This window comes from Mytilus californianus, unplaced genomic scaffold (assembly GCF_021869535.1).
Source record: "Mytilus californianus isolate M0D057914Y unplaced genomic scaffold, xbMytCali1.0.p SCAF_2, whole genome shotgun sequence".
Classification (NCBI taxonomy): Eukaryota; Metazoa; Mollusca; class Bivalvia; order Mytilida; family Mytilidae; genus Mytilus; species Mytilus californianus.
The window spans coordinates 78,853,389-78,874,867 of NW_026262668.1; the positions used below are offsets into that span (position 1 = coordinate 78,853,389).

The window sequence follows — 21,479 nt, forward strand, 5'->3', positions numbered from 1 at the left end:
GACGGCGATGTTCCTTTGGCTCCATCATACGGTGTATATATATCCCAACTCGTTCGTTATGCCCGTTCGTGTAGTGATGTCATAGATTTTAACGAACGTAATCAATGCATCACAAGTAAATTATTAAATCAAGGATTTCGTTACCATAAATTACGTAAAACTTTTGCTAAGTTCTTTCATAGATACAAAGATTTGATTAGTAAATTTGGCTGTACTTGTAGAAAACTGATTAAAAACGGTATTTGACATCCTAAATTTTACGGTAATATTGTACTTAAAGCGCGGAAATCACTATGTGATCCGTGTAAACTCATCGAACCTTTAAACAAACTTATTAGTAAAGGTTATCTTACCAATGTTGTAATTAGATCTTTGAATATAGTTTACATTGGCACTAATATCGATTTTGTCATCAGCAAATTAAAACATAACTAAATTTGTATTTTTTCAAGTGGGATGTATAAAGACACACCCACGTTCGTTTAGATCTATAAAGAGGTTAAACTCCTAACTATCCTACTGTCTGTCGATACATTTATTTTTGGCATTGCACTAGTCATGTCTTCTTTGACTGTCCATGACGTTAAAATACTAAATCCCTGGGATGTGTTTTAGTTGATTTTAGTCTCTGATGCATGATTTTTTATTATTAATTGTTTTGGCTTTTTACTAGCTGTCAGTAACTGCGAGTACTCTCAAATCGTACTTTCTTTTTTATTTGACCTGTTGATACTAATTGTATTGCTTTTTTGTTATTTAATGTTATTCAGGGTTATATCTGGTCTATATACCAGCTTTGATAAGTGTTTGGTATAACTATAAATTTTCATTTCGTACTATGAACATAAAAATTATTTATTTTGTAAAAATATTTCCTTTCTCTATTGGTACTGTACACGTATACCTAACAACAAAATTATTTTCATTTACCTGTGTTTAAAGTTATTGCAAATGGCTGATATTTTTGTTCGAGCATATTGCTTTTCTTTAATTGTTTAACATTTCTTACCGATATAACATGTTACTTTTATTATTCTTCCCTTAGTTTATTTATTTTGTATTTACATTGTGTCATAGGTCAAATTTATTTGTTCAGTGTATGTTCAATGGTGTTAATATGTCCTTTGATTGAGTTAAGCTATTTCAGTTGATATTTTATAGTGTGTCTTTCTATGCTGTGATGTTACACTATTATTTCAGAAAAAGGGTGAAGGTTTGGTACCATTAAAACGTTTAAACCCGCTGCATTTGTTTGCACCTGTCCTAAGTCAGGAATCTGATGTTCAGTAGTTGTCGTTTGTTGATGTGGTTCATAAGTGTTTCTCGTTTCTCGTTTTTTATATAGATTAGACCGTTGGTTTTCCCGTTTGAATGGTTTTACACTAGTAATTTTTTGGGGCCTTTTATAGCTTACTGTTCGGTGTGAGCCAAGGCTCCATGTTGAAGACCGTACTTTGACCTATAATGGTTTACTTTTATAAATTTTGACTTGGATGGAGAGTTGTCTCATTGGCACTCATACCACATCTTCTTATATCTATCTATAGTTGTTTGGGTCCGTTAAATTACCACTTTTCGGAACAGCAATAACTAGTCCTTCTGTGCAGAGTTCAGGAAAAATCCCATTTTCAAATACATTATTAAACAGTGTTTTTAAGATCGGTGCAAAACATAATGGACCTGCTGAGAGCATTTCACCAATAATTTTGTCATTACCCGCGCTTTTTTCGGATTTCAATTTGTGTATTGCTTTGATTACTTCGTCATCAGTAATTTCAGAATCTAAAAAGTCAACATGGAATTCATTCATTTGTATATTATTTAGTAAATCTAATACATCGTTACATATATCTGGCGGGTTGTCCCCAAGAATGGTTTCAAAATGATTAAATAGTACATCATTGTCTACACTACAGTGCGATTTATTCTTAGGTTTTATAGTTGACCAAAATTTTCTAGGGTCTGTTTTAGCAATAGTACATAGTTCAATTCCTTTTCGACGCTTAAACCTTGCTCTGGCTTGTCGTTTTGCTTTGTTAAATGAATTTCTGGCAGAAATATAGAATTGTCTGTTAATATCTGTCGGATGACGCAGAAAAGTGTTCCGAAACTTATGAAAGTGCTCTTGTTCTTTAGCGCACTTTTCATCAAACCATTCATTATTTTTACGAATCTTAATCTCATTTTCATTTATCAAAACAGATCTTCCGAAAACTTCAAAAGCATTGTCATAAAGTATTTGAGATATCTCCCTTACCGAATCATTGACATCGTCCTAGGTAGAAATATCATTCACTAGTGAAAGCAATCTGTCTTGTTGATTATGTAGTAATTGGATATAATCAATGTTTTTATTGTTATCTCATTTAATATACGTGTGAAATTTTGATATATTGTGTGACGGATGATTGTTTGTAAAATCTAGTTCAAAATAAAGTGGCGAGTGGTCTGAAAACTCTAAAACTGTAACACTTCGAAATTACTAATTAACTCGTAATCACAAGGAGAAACAAGTAAATATTCATTAACACTTCATCCGTTAGCTGTACAGAAAGTGAAATTACCGTATTTGTCGTTTCCGAGTCTTCCATTGGCTGCCGTAAGACCAGTGTCATCACACATTTGTAAAAGTTTACGACCAAAAGAATTGACGAATTTGTCCATAGAACACCTATTTGAAATAATGGGGTTTAGCACCTGCTCAACACTCTCAATATATTTGTCTAAATCATCATTATACAAAAAATCGTTTGTTTCCCCAATACGACAAATACAGTCCCCTTTTCTTTTAGATCTACAACAATACTTTCAATAACTTCATGAAAATCATGTTCACATATTTGATAAAAATTAGACTTTTCATGAGGAATATACGAAAAACATATATAAATATCATTGTTAATAGCAAAAAAATCTCTTTTTAGTTTAATTACAATTCAATAGTTTAACTCTTTATCAATAGAAATACCATCACACTAGTAATGTTTGCAATAAACAGCTATACCCTCTTCATTTCTAGTACCTAGATTCATACTACGATTAATACAAGTAATGTTAACAAAACCATTAATATTAATTAAGTTATTTTCATTTAACCAAGTTTCACAAACACATAAAATATCGTATTTATTAACTAAATTCAGAAAATCGTTATCATCATAAATTGATATGAGTCCATGCACATTCTAACATAAACATTTTAAATTTTCAAACTGTTCTCTGTGTAAATCCTATGGAGTATATTCTTTCTCACCAACGAAAATCTTATTCTTCACAAAGTAGGCTTTAACATCTTGGTCACGCAACTGTTTCACGATAGGTAGTTTCTCTTTCCTGCGTTTTTGGATCTCTAGAGGAAGTTGTTCCGATATTCCGAAATTTGACCCTTTGAGTTTTAATGCACGTTTTTGCACGTTGTCCCTATTCTCAAAAGATGAAAATTTAACAAGGATTGGCCGATTATTGGTTCCCTTTTTACCTTACCGATAAGCATCAGTAACTACAATATTAGATAGATTTTCAATTTTCAGCTTTTCCTCACAGAATTTGCCAATGGTATTTTCATCATTAACTACCGGTATATTGTTACTCATTGCTTTCATTTGGACTTCAAGTAATTCATTTTGCAATCAATCTCCCTTTTCATATCATCAAGCGATGACTTAGTTTTTTATCAACGGTATTCACGCTAGAGTTATTGTTTTTTAATTGGCTTGAAATTTTATTTAATTCCGCTTTAATATCGGTGAAATTTTTTTTGTGGGTGTCATATTCATCACTTATCAACTGTGTGCTCTTTTCGACTTGGTCTAAACGGTCATCTAAGGATTTGGTACCCTGTTCCAATCGTATAACCTTTGCATTCAAAGGAGTAACAAACAAGTCAATTTGATGTAGTTTATTCAGTTTGTTTTCAAACTTGTCCATTCGTCGGAATAACTCGTCAACCCATGTAGGACGCTGTTGCGTAGATGCTGACTGGACAGGAGGTGATATATGTTGCATATGATGTATAGGTGGTGGGTACATTCCGGGAGTCGGACTGGAGCACAAGTGCTGGTTTTGTGTCATGAACCCAGCGTTCGGGCCAGGGTTGTAAGGATATATAAAGTTTGGATCTTGTGAAAAATTTTGTTGGCTCATGTTAACACTGTTGTTCGTTGTATCTAAAACATTAGGAGTGAAAGGTGTATTGGATGGTTTGTTTACATTTGCAATGTCACCTGTACAGTCACCTGTGTTGACACCTGAGTTGTCTTTAGTAGATTTACTTTTACTCTTCTTTTTACTCTAGTATTAGTCCGTTTAACGCCTTTTCCAGGCATTATCACACATTTTTATAAAATTTTCTCTCTCTGTTCAAAAACACTACTACCCGCCATTATGTCACATAGTTCATGTAATAATTTCACTCTAGAATTATTGTCCGTTGAACAAGAAGAAAAGCTAATTAGAGCTTATATTCAAATGTTTATTAATAAGCATAATAAAAATAAAGTTTTACTAACTTACAAAGTGACATTGACTTTATTTTCATTGGTCATCGATGAGCTTAAATTTTCGTGATTATGTCATTTTCTCAGATACAATGTACAAGGTATAGAACCACAAATTTGGACCTTGTTAGGATGACACACACAAATTATTTCATACGCAAAGTAGTAAATTTCAAAATATTGAAAATATGTAAAATATTTGGGTAATTGCGGTATAAATTAAAGCTTAAAAATGAAAAAGTTATATGATATTGTAGTAGAAGGGTATGTTTTGTAACTTTTGTTTGTTTTCCAGATCCGGTGTTTCCGTCATAAAATATACTCAGTGCTCGGCGTACAAAAAATGTGCTCAAAACACCAAATCCAGTATTTTGTTTGGTTTGTTTCTGAGTCTGAGAAAGATAATCGTACATCGTAAAACCAATATGTGCCATCCCTTTGATTTATCTACTATTTTCACTACTACATCCCTTTCTTGTTTGAAAGATCGACAACAACTAATGGATACTTATTATGCTCCACTACTAGCCGACTGCTTTCTGTACTCGTGTGACACTGAATTTATTCAGAACCTTCTCAAATACATAAAATAAAAAGCATCTCGTCGAATTCGCTACTTCTACATTCTTCATCGTATGGTATATATATATTAAGGTAAATTGTATGGCTTTCCAAATACCGTTTCGATTCCTAACATCACTGAAGAGACATTAATTGTCGAAATTTCTGTTTAGTATCAAATCTTTAATTAAGATCCATTTATTACAACAGATACTTAACAGAAAACAATAAACTTGCGGAAAAAATGATATACCGCAAACAAAAGGTGCAAAGGTTTTTGTACACCATATCCAGATTTCGACAATTAATGTCTTTTCAGTGATGTTAGGAATGGAAACAGTATTTGGAAAGCCATACAATTAACCTCAATTTAGATAGACTCTTGAATTTTGAGGAGTCAAAATAGGATAAACGGATCATATAAACCCGAAGGCAAATATAATACAAGCCCAAACGAAAAATATAAACAAGTCTAAATTGAAAACAACGTTCAAACCTATGATTGCGTTGGATAAAAACCGCAATTTTTATACGTGTGCATGCAAAACAAATTTCTTGTTAGAGGGGTCGAAATACAACACAAACAACATTTTCCAAAAGACCAAAAAAGTGAAAAAGTATATTTTAACAAAACGCATTTGACTAACAGGTCGAACAACAAATGCTCTTAAACCCTGCTGACTGCCATTGGCGATTTCCAAATAAACGGATCACCGATGTAATAAATGGATCTTAATTATAAATTTAATACTTAACAGAAAACAATAAACTTGGGGAAAAATGATACCGCAAACAAAAGGTGCAAAGGTTTTTGTACACCATATCCGGATTTCGACAATTAATGTCTCTTCAGTGATGATAGAAATGGAAACGGTATTTGGAAAGCCATACAATTAATCTCAATTTTGGATAAACTCTTGAATGTTGAGGAGTCAAAATAGGATGAACGGATCATATAAACCCGAAGGCAAAAATAATACAAGCCCAAACGAAAAAATATAAACAAATCTAAATTGAAAACAACGTTCAAACCTATGATTGCGTTGGATAAAAACCGCAATTTTTATACGTGTGCATGCAAAACAAATTTCTTGTTAGAGGGGTCTAAATACAGCACAAACAACATTTTCCAAAAAGACCAAAAAAGTGAAAAAGTATATTTTAACAAAACGCATTTGACAAACAGGTCGAACAACAAATGTTCTAAAACCCTGCTGACTGTCATTGGCGATTGCCAAATAAACGGATCACCGATGTAATAAATGGATCTTAATTATAAATTTGATACTTAACAGAAAACAATAAACTTGCGGAAAAGATGGTATATTTTCACTCTATTCGGTCCTGCCTTTTTGTTTATTAGTTTATCCTGACTTTTTTTTACATAAATTGTCATCCTGCCCATTTATTTAAAGTATTAAAGTAGAGAGATGTATCAACAAATTAGTAATACTGTGTCAATGTTTGAACATTTTTTTTATTATTTGTAATGAACAATATTAGTTTTTTCTACAATGGAAATAAAATCTCGTGTAGAATTAATGAAAATAAATAAAAGAACAGAGTTCCAATGTCCCCCGTGCTGCACATTTTTTATTTATCCAAGGGCAATAACTAAAACAAACTTTTTTGTTTGTTCATTACATTTTTTTTACAAATATCTTAGAGCAACGAAGGCTTGTGAGCAAATACAATGCAATTTCCAATATAATTAATATTTCCAAGGGGCATAACTCCTTAAAAAATATTTGATTGGCACTGATTTTTAAACTTGTCTGAGAAATTGAGGTTCTGAAAGTTTAAAAATTTCTACATGCAGTTTTCATATTCAATTAAATTAGAATAAAAAACACTAACTTTCAATTACCTCTTTTTATTGCAGGTTAGTTTAATTATAATAATATGGGGTAAATGTCATTGTGTGAGACATCAAATCTTAAACCAATTCAAAAAGGAGAGAAAGAGGTAGCACAACATTCTGTCTTCCTTAATACTGTGTACCTTCATTGTCAAGCTCTCAATGGCCACATGTGAAAAAGTTGAAAATAATATTATTACAAAATATCTGATATATACTAAAATGTGATATTTTGCATATTGACTGGACATTACTTTAAAGTTATCAAATATTGCTGATTGTTTTATTATAAGACCTACTAACAACAACATGGGAATGACATTGTTTTGCTATTTAGCGCAAACAGTTGAAGCAAATATGGCTACATAAAACATCATCAAATGGACATTTAGACAATTTTGTTACATCTTATGCTATATGTCATATGCATTTTATCTCCTAAGATACAGTGACAGAGGTTGAGAGGCAGTCCAACAATATTCAAACAAAAAGCAGGTGCATAGATACATGTGGTAGTCAGTACTCTGAGGCAGCATATTTTAAGGTTGGCATTGAAAGATTAACAGACTAGCCCTGAAGATTACAGATCTGCTGAAGAGGAAAACGATAAAAGATGCCTCAAACAGGAAATCCTGGGCAGTGTATCACGCTAGCTTATGATCCATCAAGACCTTAAAACATGTTGGCCCTAACTTTGATTTAAAAAAAAATTACATATTGTATCACTTAGTTGCTATAAACTAAAAAAATATATACATAATCAGGTTTTATACCCCTAAGTCAAATTTTTGCCTATTTTTAGCAGTAATATTTGACCCTTAATCTTATTTTGTCAAGATTAAAACTTCTTCATAACATTGACCTTGACCTTTGAAGTATTTACCTAATATGTCAGTTGGAACTAAACTAATGAGACCATATATGATTGACTAACCAGATAAAAAAAACCTGAAAACCTCAGGAGGACCAGTTATATAAATCAAATACTCTCAATTTTTTTAAAACTTTTGATCAATTCATTTGATCTTGTCTTTGACCTTGGATTTTTTACATGGGCTCCAGTGAGGTAAAAGACCAAAGTGATATTCAAACTCAGAAGTCTTAAACTAACTGACCATGCCGTGGAAAAAAGAAAAATCAACAAGAGGCTCTCAAGAGCCTGAATCGCTTACCTGTATTTTTTTGCTTAAATCTTTCATCAATGATTATTTTTGCTTTTTAATATATATTTACGTTATTTTTATTATTTTTAGTGGCTTAAAAATGCCATTTAAATGTTCTTTGTATCTGTCATATTTTCTTCAAAAGCATAAAAATGCATTTTACCACAATGTTCCATTTTAGCCATAGTGGCTATGTTTTTGACGTACAAGGAAATAAAATTCAAAATTTATACTAGATACTCTGAAACTCATTCAGCCCAAGTTTGACTGAAATTGATTCAGCAGTTTCAAAGGAGAAGATTTTTTAAGTAAGCAATCAAGATGAACAAATTGTGAAAAATTGGCAAAAAAGGGCAATAACTCCTTCAGGGGTCAATTGACAATTTTGGTCGTATAAACCATATTTGTAGATCTTACTTTGTTGAACATTTTTGCTGTTTACAGTTTATCTTTATCTATAATAATATTCAAGATAATAACCGAAAACTGCAAAATTTCCTAAAAATCATCAATTCAGAGGCAATAACCTAAAAATCAGATACCCGATTTGGCTGATAATTTCAGAGCAGGTATACCTTGACCTAATGAATACTTCAGAGTTGCTCTAAATGCTTTAGTTTTTGAGATATAAGCCAAAAACTGCATTTTACCCCTATGATCTATTTTTAGCCATGGCGGCCATGTTTTTTGACGAAACAGAAAATAAAACACAAACTTTATTCTAGATACCCTAAGGAACATTCAGCTTAAGTTTTGTTGGAATTTGTTCAGTAGTTTCAGAGGAGAAGATTTTATAAAGTTACAAAACATGATACACAAATTGTGTAAAATTGTCCTTAAAGGGCAAATAACTCCCTAAGGGGTCAATTGACAATTTTTGGTCATTAAACTTATTTGTAGATCTTACTTTGCTGAACATTTTTGATATTTACAGTTTATCTTTATCTATAATAATATTCAAGATAATAACCAAAACTGCAAAATTTCATTAAAATTACCAATTTAGTGGCAGCAACCCAACAATGGGTTATTAGATTCATCTGAAATTTTCAGGGCTAATATAACTTCACCTTATGAACACTTTTACCCCATGTCAGATTGCTCTAAATGCTTTAGTTTTTGAGATAAAAGCCCAAAACTGCATTTTACCCCTGAGTTCTATTTTTAACCATGGCGGCCATGTTTTTTGACGAAACAGAGAAAATATGGTAATTGACTCAATTCTAATTTGGATTTATTTTCACTTTTCAGCAGTATCTTAAACATATATTTACAATCAAAAGCATTATAGATTTCAAGTGGAAATATACTAGTTTTGTAAAATTTGTTAGTATTTTACAACCTTGACCTTTGACCTTGACCTTTGATTTGACAATCTGAAATTCAATATTGAACTTTGCTCTCTTCATACCCCATATGCAATTTTTATGGAAAAATTATGAATAAAAATATTCCTGATACATGTCAAGGCAAAGAGAATCTGCGACTTGATGGCGGTTTTCATTGGTTCAAATCTCATATTAAATACTCGTTACCCCACTGAATTTTTATTCAATTTGGATAACATAATGATGATAATTAAAAATAACATGAAAGTTAGATATCAGCGAAAACAGTATGTTGACCAGGAGATGTCATGGACATTGTTTTGTTTTATTGTGTTGATATATGGTCTCATTTTGATCTTTTCCCTCAAAATCTCTTCTTATTCGCTTTAAAATATGTCGGTTAGAGTCAAATCTTAACTACCACCTGTGCAAATGTTCTTAGCTGTTTCACAATGTCTTGGGAGCGATGTTATATCAGCAAGAATAATGCCACCAACGATCAAACTTAAAAAAACAATTCCTAGCATTCCCAATTTCTGCGCGGATGGTCTAGAATCTTTTGCGCTTATCCTTTTATTGACTGTAGATGATAAGTTTCTTGTATCGACTTTGAGTTCCTTTTCGAGTTTCTGAAGAACTGGTGCTAAAATCTCTCGCAATTCCTCCATAGTGTGGTTGGTTTGATTCTGAGCTGCCCAAAAATCGAGTTTATCTTTATACTCACAATTACATGGACACATCGGTTCAACATCTGCAAATGATTGAAAAAAAAATAATTTTGCATTATAATTTTCGATAAAATCAATAATAATGTATTTTCTTAGACCTTGCTTATATAAAAATTGATCGAAAAAGAATCGAATAAATAGAAGACTAGTTTCATAGCACCCTAACCCAATATACCATAACTACAATATTTAAAAATATGGTATAAAAACTATATGAAAGTATCATTTAAATTAGTGGTCACTTGGCTTACAGGAAATTTCTTAATATATAAACATTCATTTTATTTAAATTAATTTAGATGTTATAGGCATATGATGCTAAAGTTATGAGAATTGTACAACCTTAATTTCGCCCTACATCCAACACTTTAATTGCGGATTAATGAAACATGGAAAATACGGGTGATACAATTATTGGTTACATTTTCAACCTGCTAGATATTGGCCCACACATGAATGTAAAATAAATGCTATTGTTAATGTCGCATTTGCATTGCGACGTTATTGAAATGAAGACATAATGGCTTGTAACCCAATTTAAGTAAAAATAGGCTAACTTCACGAACATTTCGGCTGAATTATTTTTAGGTCAAAGTTTAACCAAAATCCAATTTGAGCCTTCTCGATAATGTTTTCTGAAATGTTGTTTATTCCTTTTGTCTATCTATCCTTGTTTTAGGTTGTGGAATTCTATTCTTCTTGACTTATGATTTTATCCCCCACTTGGCATCTTTCACCCTTAAGAAAAAGTACACAGACAAATCACCTTTCCCCCTTTTTAAAAAGTAAACAACAATTCACAGCTAAGTCCTATGAAGAATGTTTGGTTTGGTACTAAATTACATGTGTAACATTCCAGAAGCACGTATTGTGCCCTCGGAAATCATTAATGTCATTTATTTTCATTAGTCAGTAGAAATTGGCGTAGGCTCTTTCTTAAAATAACCTTAATAGAACATTCTTGAACCTCTAAAGTGTTGAAGCAACGTCATTTGAGATGACAAACTTATAATAATATATTAAAAAAAAGACAAACTAAGAGAAAAGTTTGATAACGACAATTCGGTCGTCCTGTCCTAGTGACACTTAAAACTAGTGCCTGTCTTACGTTTTTACCAAATGGTGGTCCTGTCCGGCAGACATTTATATCCAGTGTTGGGCTTACGTTTGACCAGACAGTGGTCCTCATGAGCCTTACATGTTTATGTCCGCCAAGTAATATTCAATATACCACCTACTCTGGGTTATATCTAAGGATACAAATCATTTTTTTTTTTATTGTTAACTGGAAAAAAGTGTATTATTGTAATAACCTTTCCATTATTTCTCCTTCAATTAATTTAATTTTCTAAGTAAAGTATGTTTGATATTAAAAATTTGAGGGTAAAGGTCAAAATTTAATAGCTTTCATAGAAAAAAAAGAGTTTTTGTCTATATAAAATTAATCAGGAGAAGCAAGCGTGCTATTTTTTGCAAATGTATGCCAAATATCGGTATAAAAAATTAACATACTGGTCTCTCCAAATGTTTTCATGGGCTGTTCAAATACTTCAAAGGGAAATTCATGAATAATGTGTGGACGAAAATCAATAAAAAAAATAATCAATATTAAAATCAATATAATAATGAATCCAAAATCGTCAACTTCTTTTGGCAACAGTTGCAATTGCGCATTACCCCGTTCCTGTTCTGGTGTTAGCGACTGCCATGTTGTTAATCATATGATTGCCCGTAAATTTATATCTGATTACCAAAATATTCAACTGACAATAATATGAAGACCAATATTTATAATTCATTTTGTTTGTGTACGTTATAAAATGAGCCTAATTCTTATTCCACATACGATTTTATAGCAAACAAAATGAATTATCTTGGGGAAGCTTACCCGACCTATCAAGCAGTTTTTTTTTCTATGAAGGATTCATAAAGATTACTAAAAGACAACTGGGTATCTTCGTAGTATAAGGTGTAACGTATAATGCTTTAATTAAATAATTCTTAAATACGACAAAATCGTTCTCTCAATATGGCTTTTTTTGTCTACATTGAAAATGATGCCTTACATTAAATTTCTAACAACTGGACTTACATCGGATACTTTTCCATATTTACGATAACATAAATTATGCTGGAAAATATTGAAGTTATTTTATTTTGCAATTTGTTAAGAGTAAAAAAATAACAAAAATACCGAACTCGAAGGAAAATTCAAAACGGAAAGTCCCTTAACAAATGGCAAAATCAAAAACTCACACACATCAAACAAACGGAAAACAAATGTCATATTCCTGACTTGGTACAGGCATTTCCTTACGTAGAAAATGGTGGATTAAACCTGGTTTTATAGCTAGCTTAACCATTCACTTGTATGACAATCGCATAAAGTCCACTATATTGACTACAATGTGTGAGCAATAAAAACTGACAAAATAGGTAAAAATGTCAAAAATTAAACAGTAATTAATTTTTAGTAACTTATTTGAAAAATGTAAAAAGTTATTGATGTCATTATTAATAAGATTCAAAACCCTTTTACTGTAGCTTTTACTTGGCAAAAATCAGTATGTAAAAACTTATATAACAGTATACTGACTTTGTCCTCTTTTCCAGATACCATCTGCCTCATATCATTTATGAAATAAATTTCAAATGTTTTATTAAAAGTGTATAAAAAATACTGTTTTGGATTTTATAGAGAGCTGGAAAATTTTCAGGATAAAACTGTTTATTTTACAGTAACCTTAGAAAAAAATCAAATTGTACAGAAAACTGTTATCATGTTATTAGAGTTAACGGATAAGATGTATAACAAACAACATTCAAAAGTAATAACTTATCACGTTATGGAAAAGACTGTAATAATAAATGAAAATCTTACAAGGTGCTAAGCTGGCATTAATTACACTGCTTATTCCAGGTCCCATAAAATTCTCAACAATACATCTGTATAAGCCTTCGTCAGACTGTGAAAAACTGTTCACTGTTAGAGATGGTATGCTATTAGTAGAGCCTCCGTATTTAGACGAGTTTGTAGTTTCATTTACTTCCCTGTAAACATTATTTGTGTCCGTAAATGCCCATTTTACTCCACTAACATCGACTATTGAGTCATACGAACAATCGAGATTAAGAGTTGCTCCTGGGTGTGTGGTCACATATGTCATAGAAGTGTTAACAATTGGAATGGTTGGAACTAAAAAGAAATATGATGATAACATAGTGTTTATTCTATATACATTATGAGTATTAGAGTAAACAAATCATAAGTGTTTCATATAGTACACTTTATAAGAGCGTCACTGGTGAGTCTTATGTAGACGTGTCTGGTATAACAAATTTTTGATGAATTTTTATTTTCATTGAAGTCCGTATTTAATGGTTTAAAATTGATGCAATTACATTTACATTTCACATGTAAAATTCTTAGACTTTTAAATCAACTAAACCACAGGTTGCACCTCCATAATGCAAATTTGACCGTTGACGATTTTGAGGATTCTATTTCGTGATTTTTTGTATGTCACGTTCTAAATGTTTTTTAACCGGATTTTTTAAAGAAAAATTGGTTATTGTTTTTTTTAATCTTGTATGCCTACCTTCCTATCTTTTGGTTTTAAGCGTGCCGAATTTCTGACCTTACGTTACGTTATTTCAGACCTAACGTTACGTTTTCCAATATAAACATCCAAACATTTTATTTTGATTCACAACACTTTTTTCAAAGTCTGCATTGTGATTTCGAGATTAAGTACAACCATGAAAGCGCTTTTCATTTCCTTTCTTCTGTTGTTAGTTTAACTCAGTTATTTTGTGTCATGAATTGGTATTGATGTCATCTCGTATGTTTTTAAATATGAAGAAAAGGGGATCATGCTGTGACTTGTACATCAATGAGACACAAACGACAAAAAAAAAAAAACAAAAAAAAAAAAACAAAAAACGGGCAACATTCATTCTTCATGAATAAGATATGTTACTAGAAAATAAGTTTTGTAGGTAAAAGACCCAAGTTCGTGAGATACAAGAATGATATATCGACGAGTCCTGCAATTTAGTTTCTGACTATAACTATCTTTGGGTCAAAGAGACAAAGAGACAAACAGGATCACACACACACACACGTGTAACGTTTTCCTTTTTACATAAAAGCATTATACAAACAGAAATGTCTTTTAATTCATTAGATATTCATATAAATATATACATAAATAGAGGCAATTGAGTTGTGCAGTACTTGAATATCCTTTAAAGTTTTGTGAAAAAAGTTTCATTCTATGTATCGAAATATGCAACAAGTGATTATTAAAATCCCCACTTGAGGCCTCTGACAGACTGAGTGAGCGTAAAATAATTGTTATCGATAGCCGATGACAAACAAAAAGTGGAAGTTAAATGATTCAGTATTATTTATGGTTGCCCACACTGTACCGGGATTACCTCTAATAGGCCACGTCTGAAAGACTTACAGGTATACTTGTTTACCTTCCTTAGTAACATAAATTAAAGAAGCGCTATTTGTGAGATTCATGATAATGAAGGCATCACCAAAATAGCTTGTAAATTTGTAAATCTTACCTGGGCATGGTCCTGAATTTTGTATTTGGCTTCTTGCTTCGAATTCGCAGTCGTCTACAAATATAAAGGAAAAAATAAAAAGGTTAGACATGTACGCGACCTGCACATTATTGAAAAAAAATACGTTCGTTAATACAAAGGTAATGTACATATTATATCATGGCAGTACATTTTTTCTTTCTTGGTGTTGATTTGAACGTAACATATATATTTACATTTACTTAATTTATCTTAAAAAAAATTATAATTTTAGGGTCAGATAGGTTTGTTTGTGATAACAATCGAGTATTACACAACATGATCTGCAGGTCATATACATGTAATAAGCGTCCGTTTGATAAGAAATGATCATGGGGATAAACGTTATTATAAACATAAAAAACCATAAAGTTAAACTGAAAAAAGATATTGAACAATTTATCTAATTCAATGTTTGACCTATAATATCAATTGTAATGTTTATAACTAATATCGACACGTTCCCAACTTTCAACAATATAGACCATCATAAATATTGCCTTTTATATTATAACCTCTCATCGAGAATGATACCTACCGAACATTTGTAAAGTGATAAAGAACTGATCAGCTATTTCAATGTTACTGAATGTCATTGGATCTGTATTTGCTGTAAACACAAAAATATCATTGATCATGAACCAATTACATAGTTTCAGATAACGTTAACTATATATATAACTAGATGTGTCAGAACGACACGAAAGACCCCACTTGCAAAAAAAAAAGCTTGAAGCCATTTTTATGAGTGGAAATTTGAGAATACAAGTCCGTATAGCTGTACGAAATTTTCAAAGTCAAAAGCCCGTAATTTCGGCAAAAATCAGCGGAACGGAACCAAACGTAAACTCGATCTGTAACTCATCATAGAAGACCCAGATACGAGCTCACTATGTGAAGGCGTTTAGAGAAAAAGTCCATATAACTGTAATTTTCACGAAATTGTCGAAGTCTAAAGCCCATTATTTCGGCAAAAATCAGCAGAGCGGAACCAAACGTAAACTCGATCAATAACTCATCATAGTAGACTGACGTACTAAAAAATCAGCTCAGCATTGAAGTAAATTTAAAAAAAAGTCCTTATAACTGTTATTTTCACGTAATATTCAAAGTCAAAACCCCGTAATTTCTGCAAAAATCAGCGGAGCGGAGCGGAACTTAACTTAAACTCAATCTGTACATCATCATAGTAGACTCACGTACTAAAAATGTGCTCAATATGTGAAGGAGTTTAGAAAACAGTCCGTATAACTGTTCGTTGCGGAATGACGGATAAGGGTAAAACTACATGGCCCTTACCACTTTGTGGCGGGGCCATAAAAAGACAAGTTGATTAAATTACTACCTCTGTATATATTATTGTAAGAAAATGCAGACAAAAAGCTGTAAATATACGCGTACATGTAGTTGGCCGAAAAACGAAATTGTAATGACGTTGAGCACGATGTTGGTACGAATTCCATTTTGCTATAGATTAGCATGAACATAAATACGTAGACTGGTCAGTTCGATAAAAATATAGTGATTTCTGGTTGAATTTATTACATTAGACTTGAAAATTAAGAAAAAAAGGAACCGAAATTTAAAATATCAAGAATTATAACACTTAATTATCCCATTTTTACGCAAAAACGTAATGTCCAACGTTACATTTTGTGTGCAAAAGATCGGAGTTCCGTTTCTTTCCTACGGTATTTTTTTTCTGATCATCGTAAAACTTCACAAGAGTATTGCTATTGTTATTGTTAATTGCTTGTTAAAGCAAAATCAATATCACTGAAACCGTAATTCGTAAACCGGAAAATGTTATTTTTGAAAACGGTCTGAAAAATGTCCAGGCATATGCAAGGGAAGCATATATCGGGTTTGCGCATTTATACCGTGTAATTGGAAAAGCTGAGAGGAAAAATATTTATGATATTTTGAAATTTTTTTATTTTTCTCCTGGTTCATGATATTTTTTTGCCGAAACCATGCGTATAGTTTCTATTGTAATGACTTCAAAAAGTATAGCCATCTTGTCCCAACGAAAAAAAACGCTGTATTTTCTTTCAAATTGGGGTTTTTACCGGCTGTATATTAAATAAGCATAGTTAGATCATAGAAAATAAAACTAGACGGTAAAAGTTTTTTTCTTTTTCTTTTTAAACAATATAGTGTTTAACATTTTTCTCGATAGGAACACGATTTTTTAGATCGTTTCAAAAAGTATAGCCGTTTTGTCTCAACGTTCGCAAAACGTAATTGATGTCATGCTCGGGTTTTCAATTTTATATCATGATTATTTGTATCCAGTTTAATTCGAATGAAAATAAAAATATAAGTTATAATATAACCGGTGTATGATAAAGGAAAAGTTTAAGTTTAAATTCAAATGTTGACCAAATGAGATTGATATAAAAAATATCGGGATCTTAGTTTTTTTTTCAGCACATACATGGCATTTGTTTTTTTCAAGGAACGTTGTCTATCTGCAAGTTTTATATCATCAAAAGCAACGTGCATAATTTTTTTGTTAATAAAATAAAATAGAGAAAAACCATTGCTGGCAATTATAACAAAACAAAGGATATGCATAATGCCACAAAAATACGGAAATGAGAAAAACATGAATCAAAAGTGTTTAACTACCTAGAAATGTTGCGACAAAGAAAGCATCGGGAAATGATAAAATATAGAAAGGAAACGGAAACGGAAATAAATGCAACAAAAGGAGTATGTATAAACATGCAATAAAAAGGGAAAATAAGTTCAAAATCTAATTTATATTAAAAAGAAATCTGTATAAATTTGGAAATTAATGTATGATTCATTAATGCGAACTGCTGCCAAAAGTAAAATGATCAATTATGGCCTGGAAAGACTGACAACTCCTATAAATGAATATTCATTAAAAAAAAATATGTGTACGACCACTTTGAGTTTAAAACTATGCAGTTTCATACAAACCAAAATCGGTTACCAAATTCACAACAGTAAATTGACCTCATCAATTATAAGTTTGAACGCTTTAGTGAAACGTTCTTTGAAATCGTCGAAATTGCTTCATTATGAGGAACGTCGTGTAACGCTAAGTAGTTTGCATTATAATTGATGTCTATTGTTTGTTAAATATAGATAAGATATCATCAAATGTGTAATTTATACAATTATGCAAATGTTTAATTCTTTGATTTCGATTAATACGTTTGCCTAGAAACCTATTATTACGTTGTCTTACTCTTTTATCAAAAATATTCATGATATCAATATAGGGCGTTTTAGATATGTTCCGTTGTTCCACCATATTATCTTTATGTTTTGATATGCAAAATAGATACAATGAAGAATGATGTTTAGTCCTGGAAAAGTTAAAATGAATCACCCCGTTTTCCACAAATAAAGTCTTTTATTGTTCATATTCGAAACACCGAATGCTAAAGTACTTTGCTTTGCTTTGATATAGAGTCTTTTGATATGAGGTCCTTGTGCCATCGGCAGGAAATTGAGTTTATTTTCAATGGTCAAAGTCATGATCCAAAATTTGGAACTTTGTTATCGACATACGCTTTTTTTGACAAATTGTAAGTTACGACTTGTTGCAACGCAAATACATGAGGGTAACATTTCTGTGGCTTTTTTAAGGAGTTTTCTCCCCTTAAATATTCAAAAAAGTTGTTTGATGGGATAACTTAAAAATCAAATATACTAAGCGCTCACAAAATTGTTTAACCCCGCCACTTTTTTTATGTGCCTGTCCCAAGTCAGGAGCCTGTAGTTCGGTGGTTGTCGTTGGTTCATTTCTGTTATATTTGTTTTTGTAAATTGTTTTGTTATAAATAAGACAGTTCGTCTTGTCGTTTGAACTGTTTCTCATTTTTCATGTCGGGACCTTTTACAGCCGACTATACGGTATGGGATTTTCTCATTGTTGAAAGCCGTATTGCCGATAATTGCTCACATCCACTTCATTTGAGCTCTGGTGGATATTTGTCTCTTTGGCAATCATACAATATCTCCTTATTTTTATACTAGTGACTTGATGTCATTAATCTTTGACCTTGCGATTTAGATAATTTGCCTTTGCTATAACGTCATACTTGTATATGATAAAGCAATTAACCGGGAGTGACTTTGTGTAAACTAGAATTAGCCTTTTTTCACTTATTATATATTGAAGTACATAGAAACCATAAATATTTTTTAGATCATATTATCCGGAAGCGATATTTTGTAAGCCGGAAGTAGCAAATTATAACCCTCACTTCAAGAAAAATTATATAGAAACCATATATTTTCGATCAGTGTAATATTAGCTATCATATGACATCGGGAGTGGCTTTTTGCAGACCGGAAGTAGCCAATAATCTCCCTTGTTTCATAGAAACTATATCTTGTTGAATCAGTGGAATTTAGCTATCTTATGAACCGGAAGTGACATTTTATAAACCAAAGAAGTCAAACTATCTCTTTTTTTGTAGTAAGCAAAAGTATATAGAAACACTTTTTATCGAAACAGTGAAATATAAGCTATCATATGTCACCGGAAGTGGCATTTTGTAGACTGAAAGTAGTAAATTTTGTCCCTTATTTCAAACGGAATTTAATAGAAACAATATTTATTTGCAATAAGAGAAAGTAAGCTATCAGTTGATAATGAAAGGAACTTTTTGACACCAGAATGAGCTTAATATCATCTCCTTCATTTCAAATAAAGAACTTGAAACTACATATTTTTTGGAATCTGTGCAGGATAAGTTATCTGATGACTCCGTTCTTTTAAACGAAGAATACTTTTTTGTAATTTTTGGGGGGCATTTCTTTACAAAAGTTTATTATAACCCTAATTATCCGCATGTAAGATGGAAAGACTTTCGATTGTTCTCTGAACAATTGTTTTTTTAAATCATGCGTAATTTGTCCGAAACATTGTTTTCATGGTTGTTAAACTATCATAATGTGTTTATGATAAACCTTTTTAAATTTATCTGAAATGAGTGAAGATTGTAAAACAATTTTGATAACCTGATATTATAGTAAACGTATATTGAATAAAAATTTCACTAAAACATATATGCAGGTCAATGACTGATGTAAATTATTTCCCTTTAAAATCAGAAAGTTTAGAACTAATTACTTATATAATCTCATTTTGATAGAATTAAGTTTTCATATCCAAGGAAAACTTTTTCATACCAGTGTTCCATATATTAAAAAAAAAGTGTGATTTTCTTTTCAATTAAACGGCACTAGAATTGGTTGTTAAGAATACTTTGTATTATACTGCACTTGCTTCATACTAACGACCTTTCACTTAATAGTTCAGCAATTGATATTATTAAAGGACAAAACTTTTGAATATGCACAGTTGCAAATATTCCATCCTTTTTATGTGACAATGTACCGAGTTAAAAAATTTATAAAATGTATAAAGGTGCTTTAATCTGTGTTAAAATACACCAGTGACGTAAATCTTTTTTTCAAACTCTCCATTATTTTTCAGGAATAAAAAGTTATTTTCATTTGTTCATCTTCATTCATCCGGACGTTTTGCCCTTTGGATATTTCCATGAGCACTTTCTGAAAAAGTGTTCACCCATGGAAATAATTCTAAAGGACGAAAGCGAAATTGAATAAAGATGAAAACTTACCCAACGACTGATACTTAATTTAAAAAAAATTGGGATCGTAGTAATATAATGAACACCAAATATCTCATTATTAATAAACAGATTTTATTTGCGATTCAACTCCATCGTATAATATATATTATCGTATTCACTAAACTTCCACATCATTATCCACAATCCGATGGAAATCTTGGCTGAATTTCTGTCACGAATAGTATCCAAGCTGGTAAAAACGAATATTTTCCAGTGAGTGCCATTCCTCTTCTGTGCATCTACAAAAAATCAAATGTGTTAACTCAATTGAATTCTTTTGTAATATTGAACACATTTACATTATTCAATAAGGAAAATTAGAGAAAAATATATTTCACTTAAAGATTTGCTTTTAAGATTACCGTTTAAGATATTATTTCCTTGAAATTTAAAGTGTAGTTTGATTTTGTACAGCAAAATTTCGTTTGTTCCATTTTAAAATTACTTGGATAGTTTCAACAATTATTTTGTGGTTTAGTAGAGTAGATAAATCGAGAAACTGAAATGGCCAAAACGGCGTATCCTGTATATTATTTGATTGTTCGTTGTTATAATATGGAAACTAATGAATAAATTTTGAAGGGTTATGAATAACATTTGAATAAGGCTTGTGTTGATATTGGGTGGGGTATTTATTCACTTTTCAACAGAACGAGTGATATAATCGAATTCATTTACTGTTGTTATTTGTCCAGTGGCAAGTTATAGCGGCAGTGCAAATGACGGTGTTAATCTTGAATTGTTTAAATGAAATGAGAAAGTAGTTTTCCACGTTAAAGACATACGAAACGGAATTTAGAAATGTTTTTAATCACGCGTGTTTTTTTTTTGAATTGGGGAATTTAGGGAAGAATGAAAAATATTTTCAGTTTGCTTGTATTGCTATTTAAGACTCATCTAAAATATGCATAACATTTTTTTCGTTGTTATGAGCAAAGGGAAAGAAAAAATGTTGAGTTATGCACGAAACACTGTTTTCTTGTTTAATTTTATTTGATCTAATAGAATGGTTTGAAATATAGAATCATATTGTGTTTCAGATATGACTTATAATCAAGCACACCCTTAATAGTTAAATGACATAGACTAGAGTGTTACATACCTGAA

The 21,479-nt window shown here is 31.3% G+C and overlaps 1 protein-coding gene across 2 annotated transcripts in view; it reads right to left on the bottom strand.

Annotated features, from left to right (window-relative positions):
* Positions 1-21,479, bottom strand: part of LOC127728247 (uncharacterized) — a 125,547-nt gene that overhangs the window by 67,610 nt on the left and 36,458 nt on the right. Inside the window, exons 5-8 of one of the 2 annotated variants that reach the window (XM_052235519.1) lie at positions 15,269-15,340; positions 14,713-14,766; positions 13,016-13,330; positions 9,610-10,157 (exon numbers count right to left, since the gene is read on the bottom strand). In XM_052235519.1, the coding sequence (XP_052091479.1) occupies positions 9,820-10,157; positions 13,016-13,330; positions 14,713-14,766; positions 15,269-15,340 (779 nt within the window). In that variant the 3' untranslated portion in view covers positions 9,610-9,819. Of the gene's footprint in view, positions 1-9,609; positions 10,158-13,015; positions 13,331-14,712; positions 14,767-15,268; positions 15,341-21,479 lie in introns of those variants that run through there. The other variant, XM_052235517.1, reaches the window with a different exon arrangement.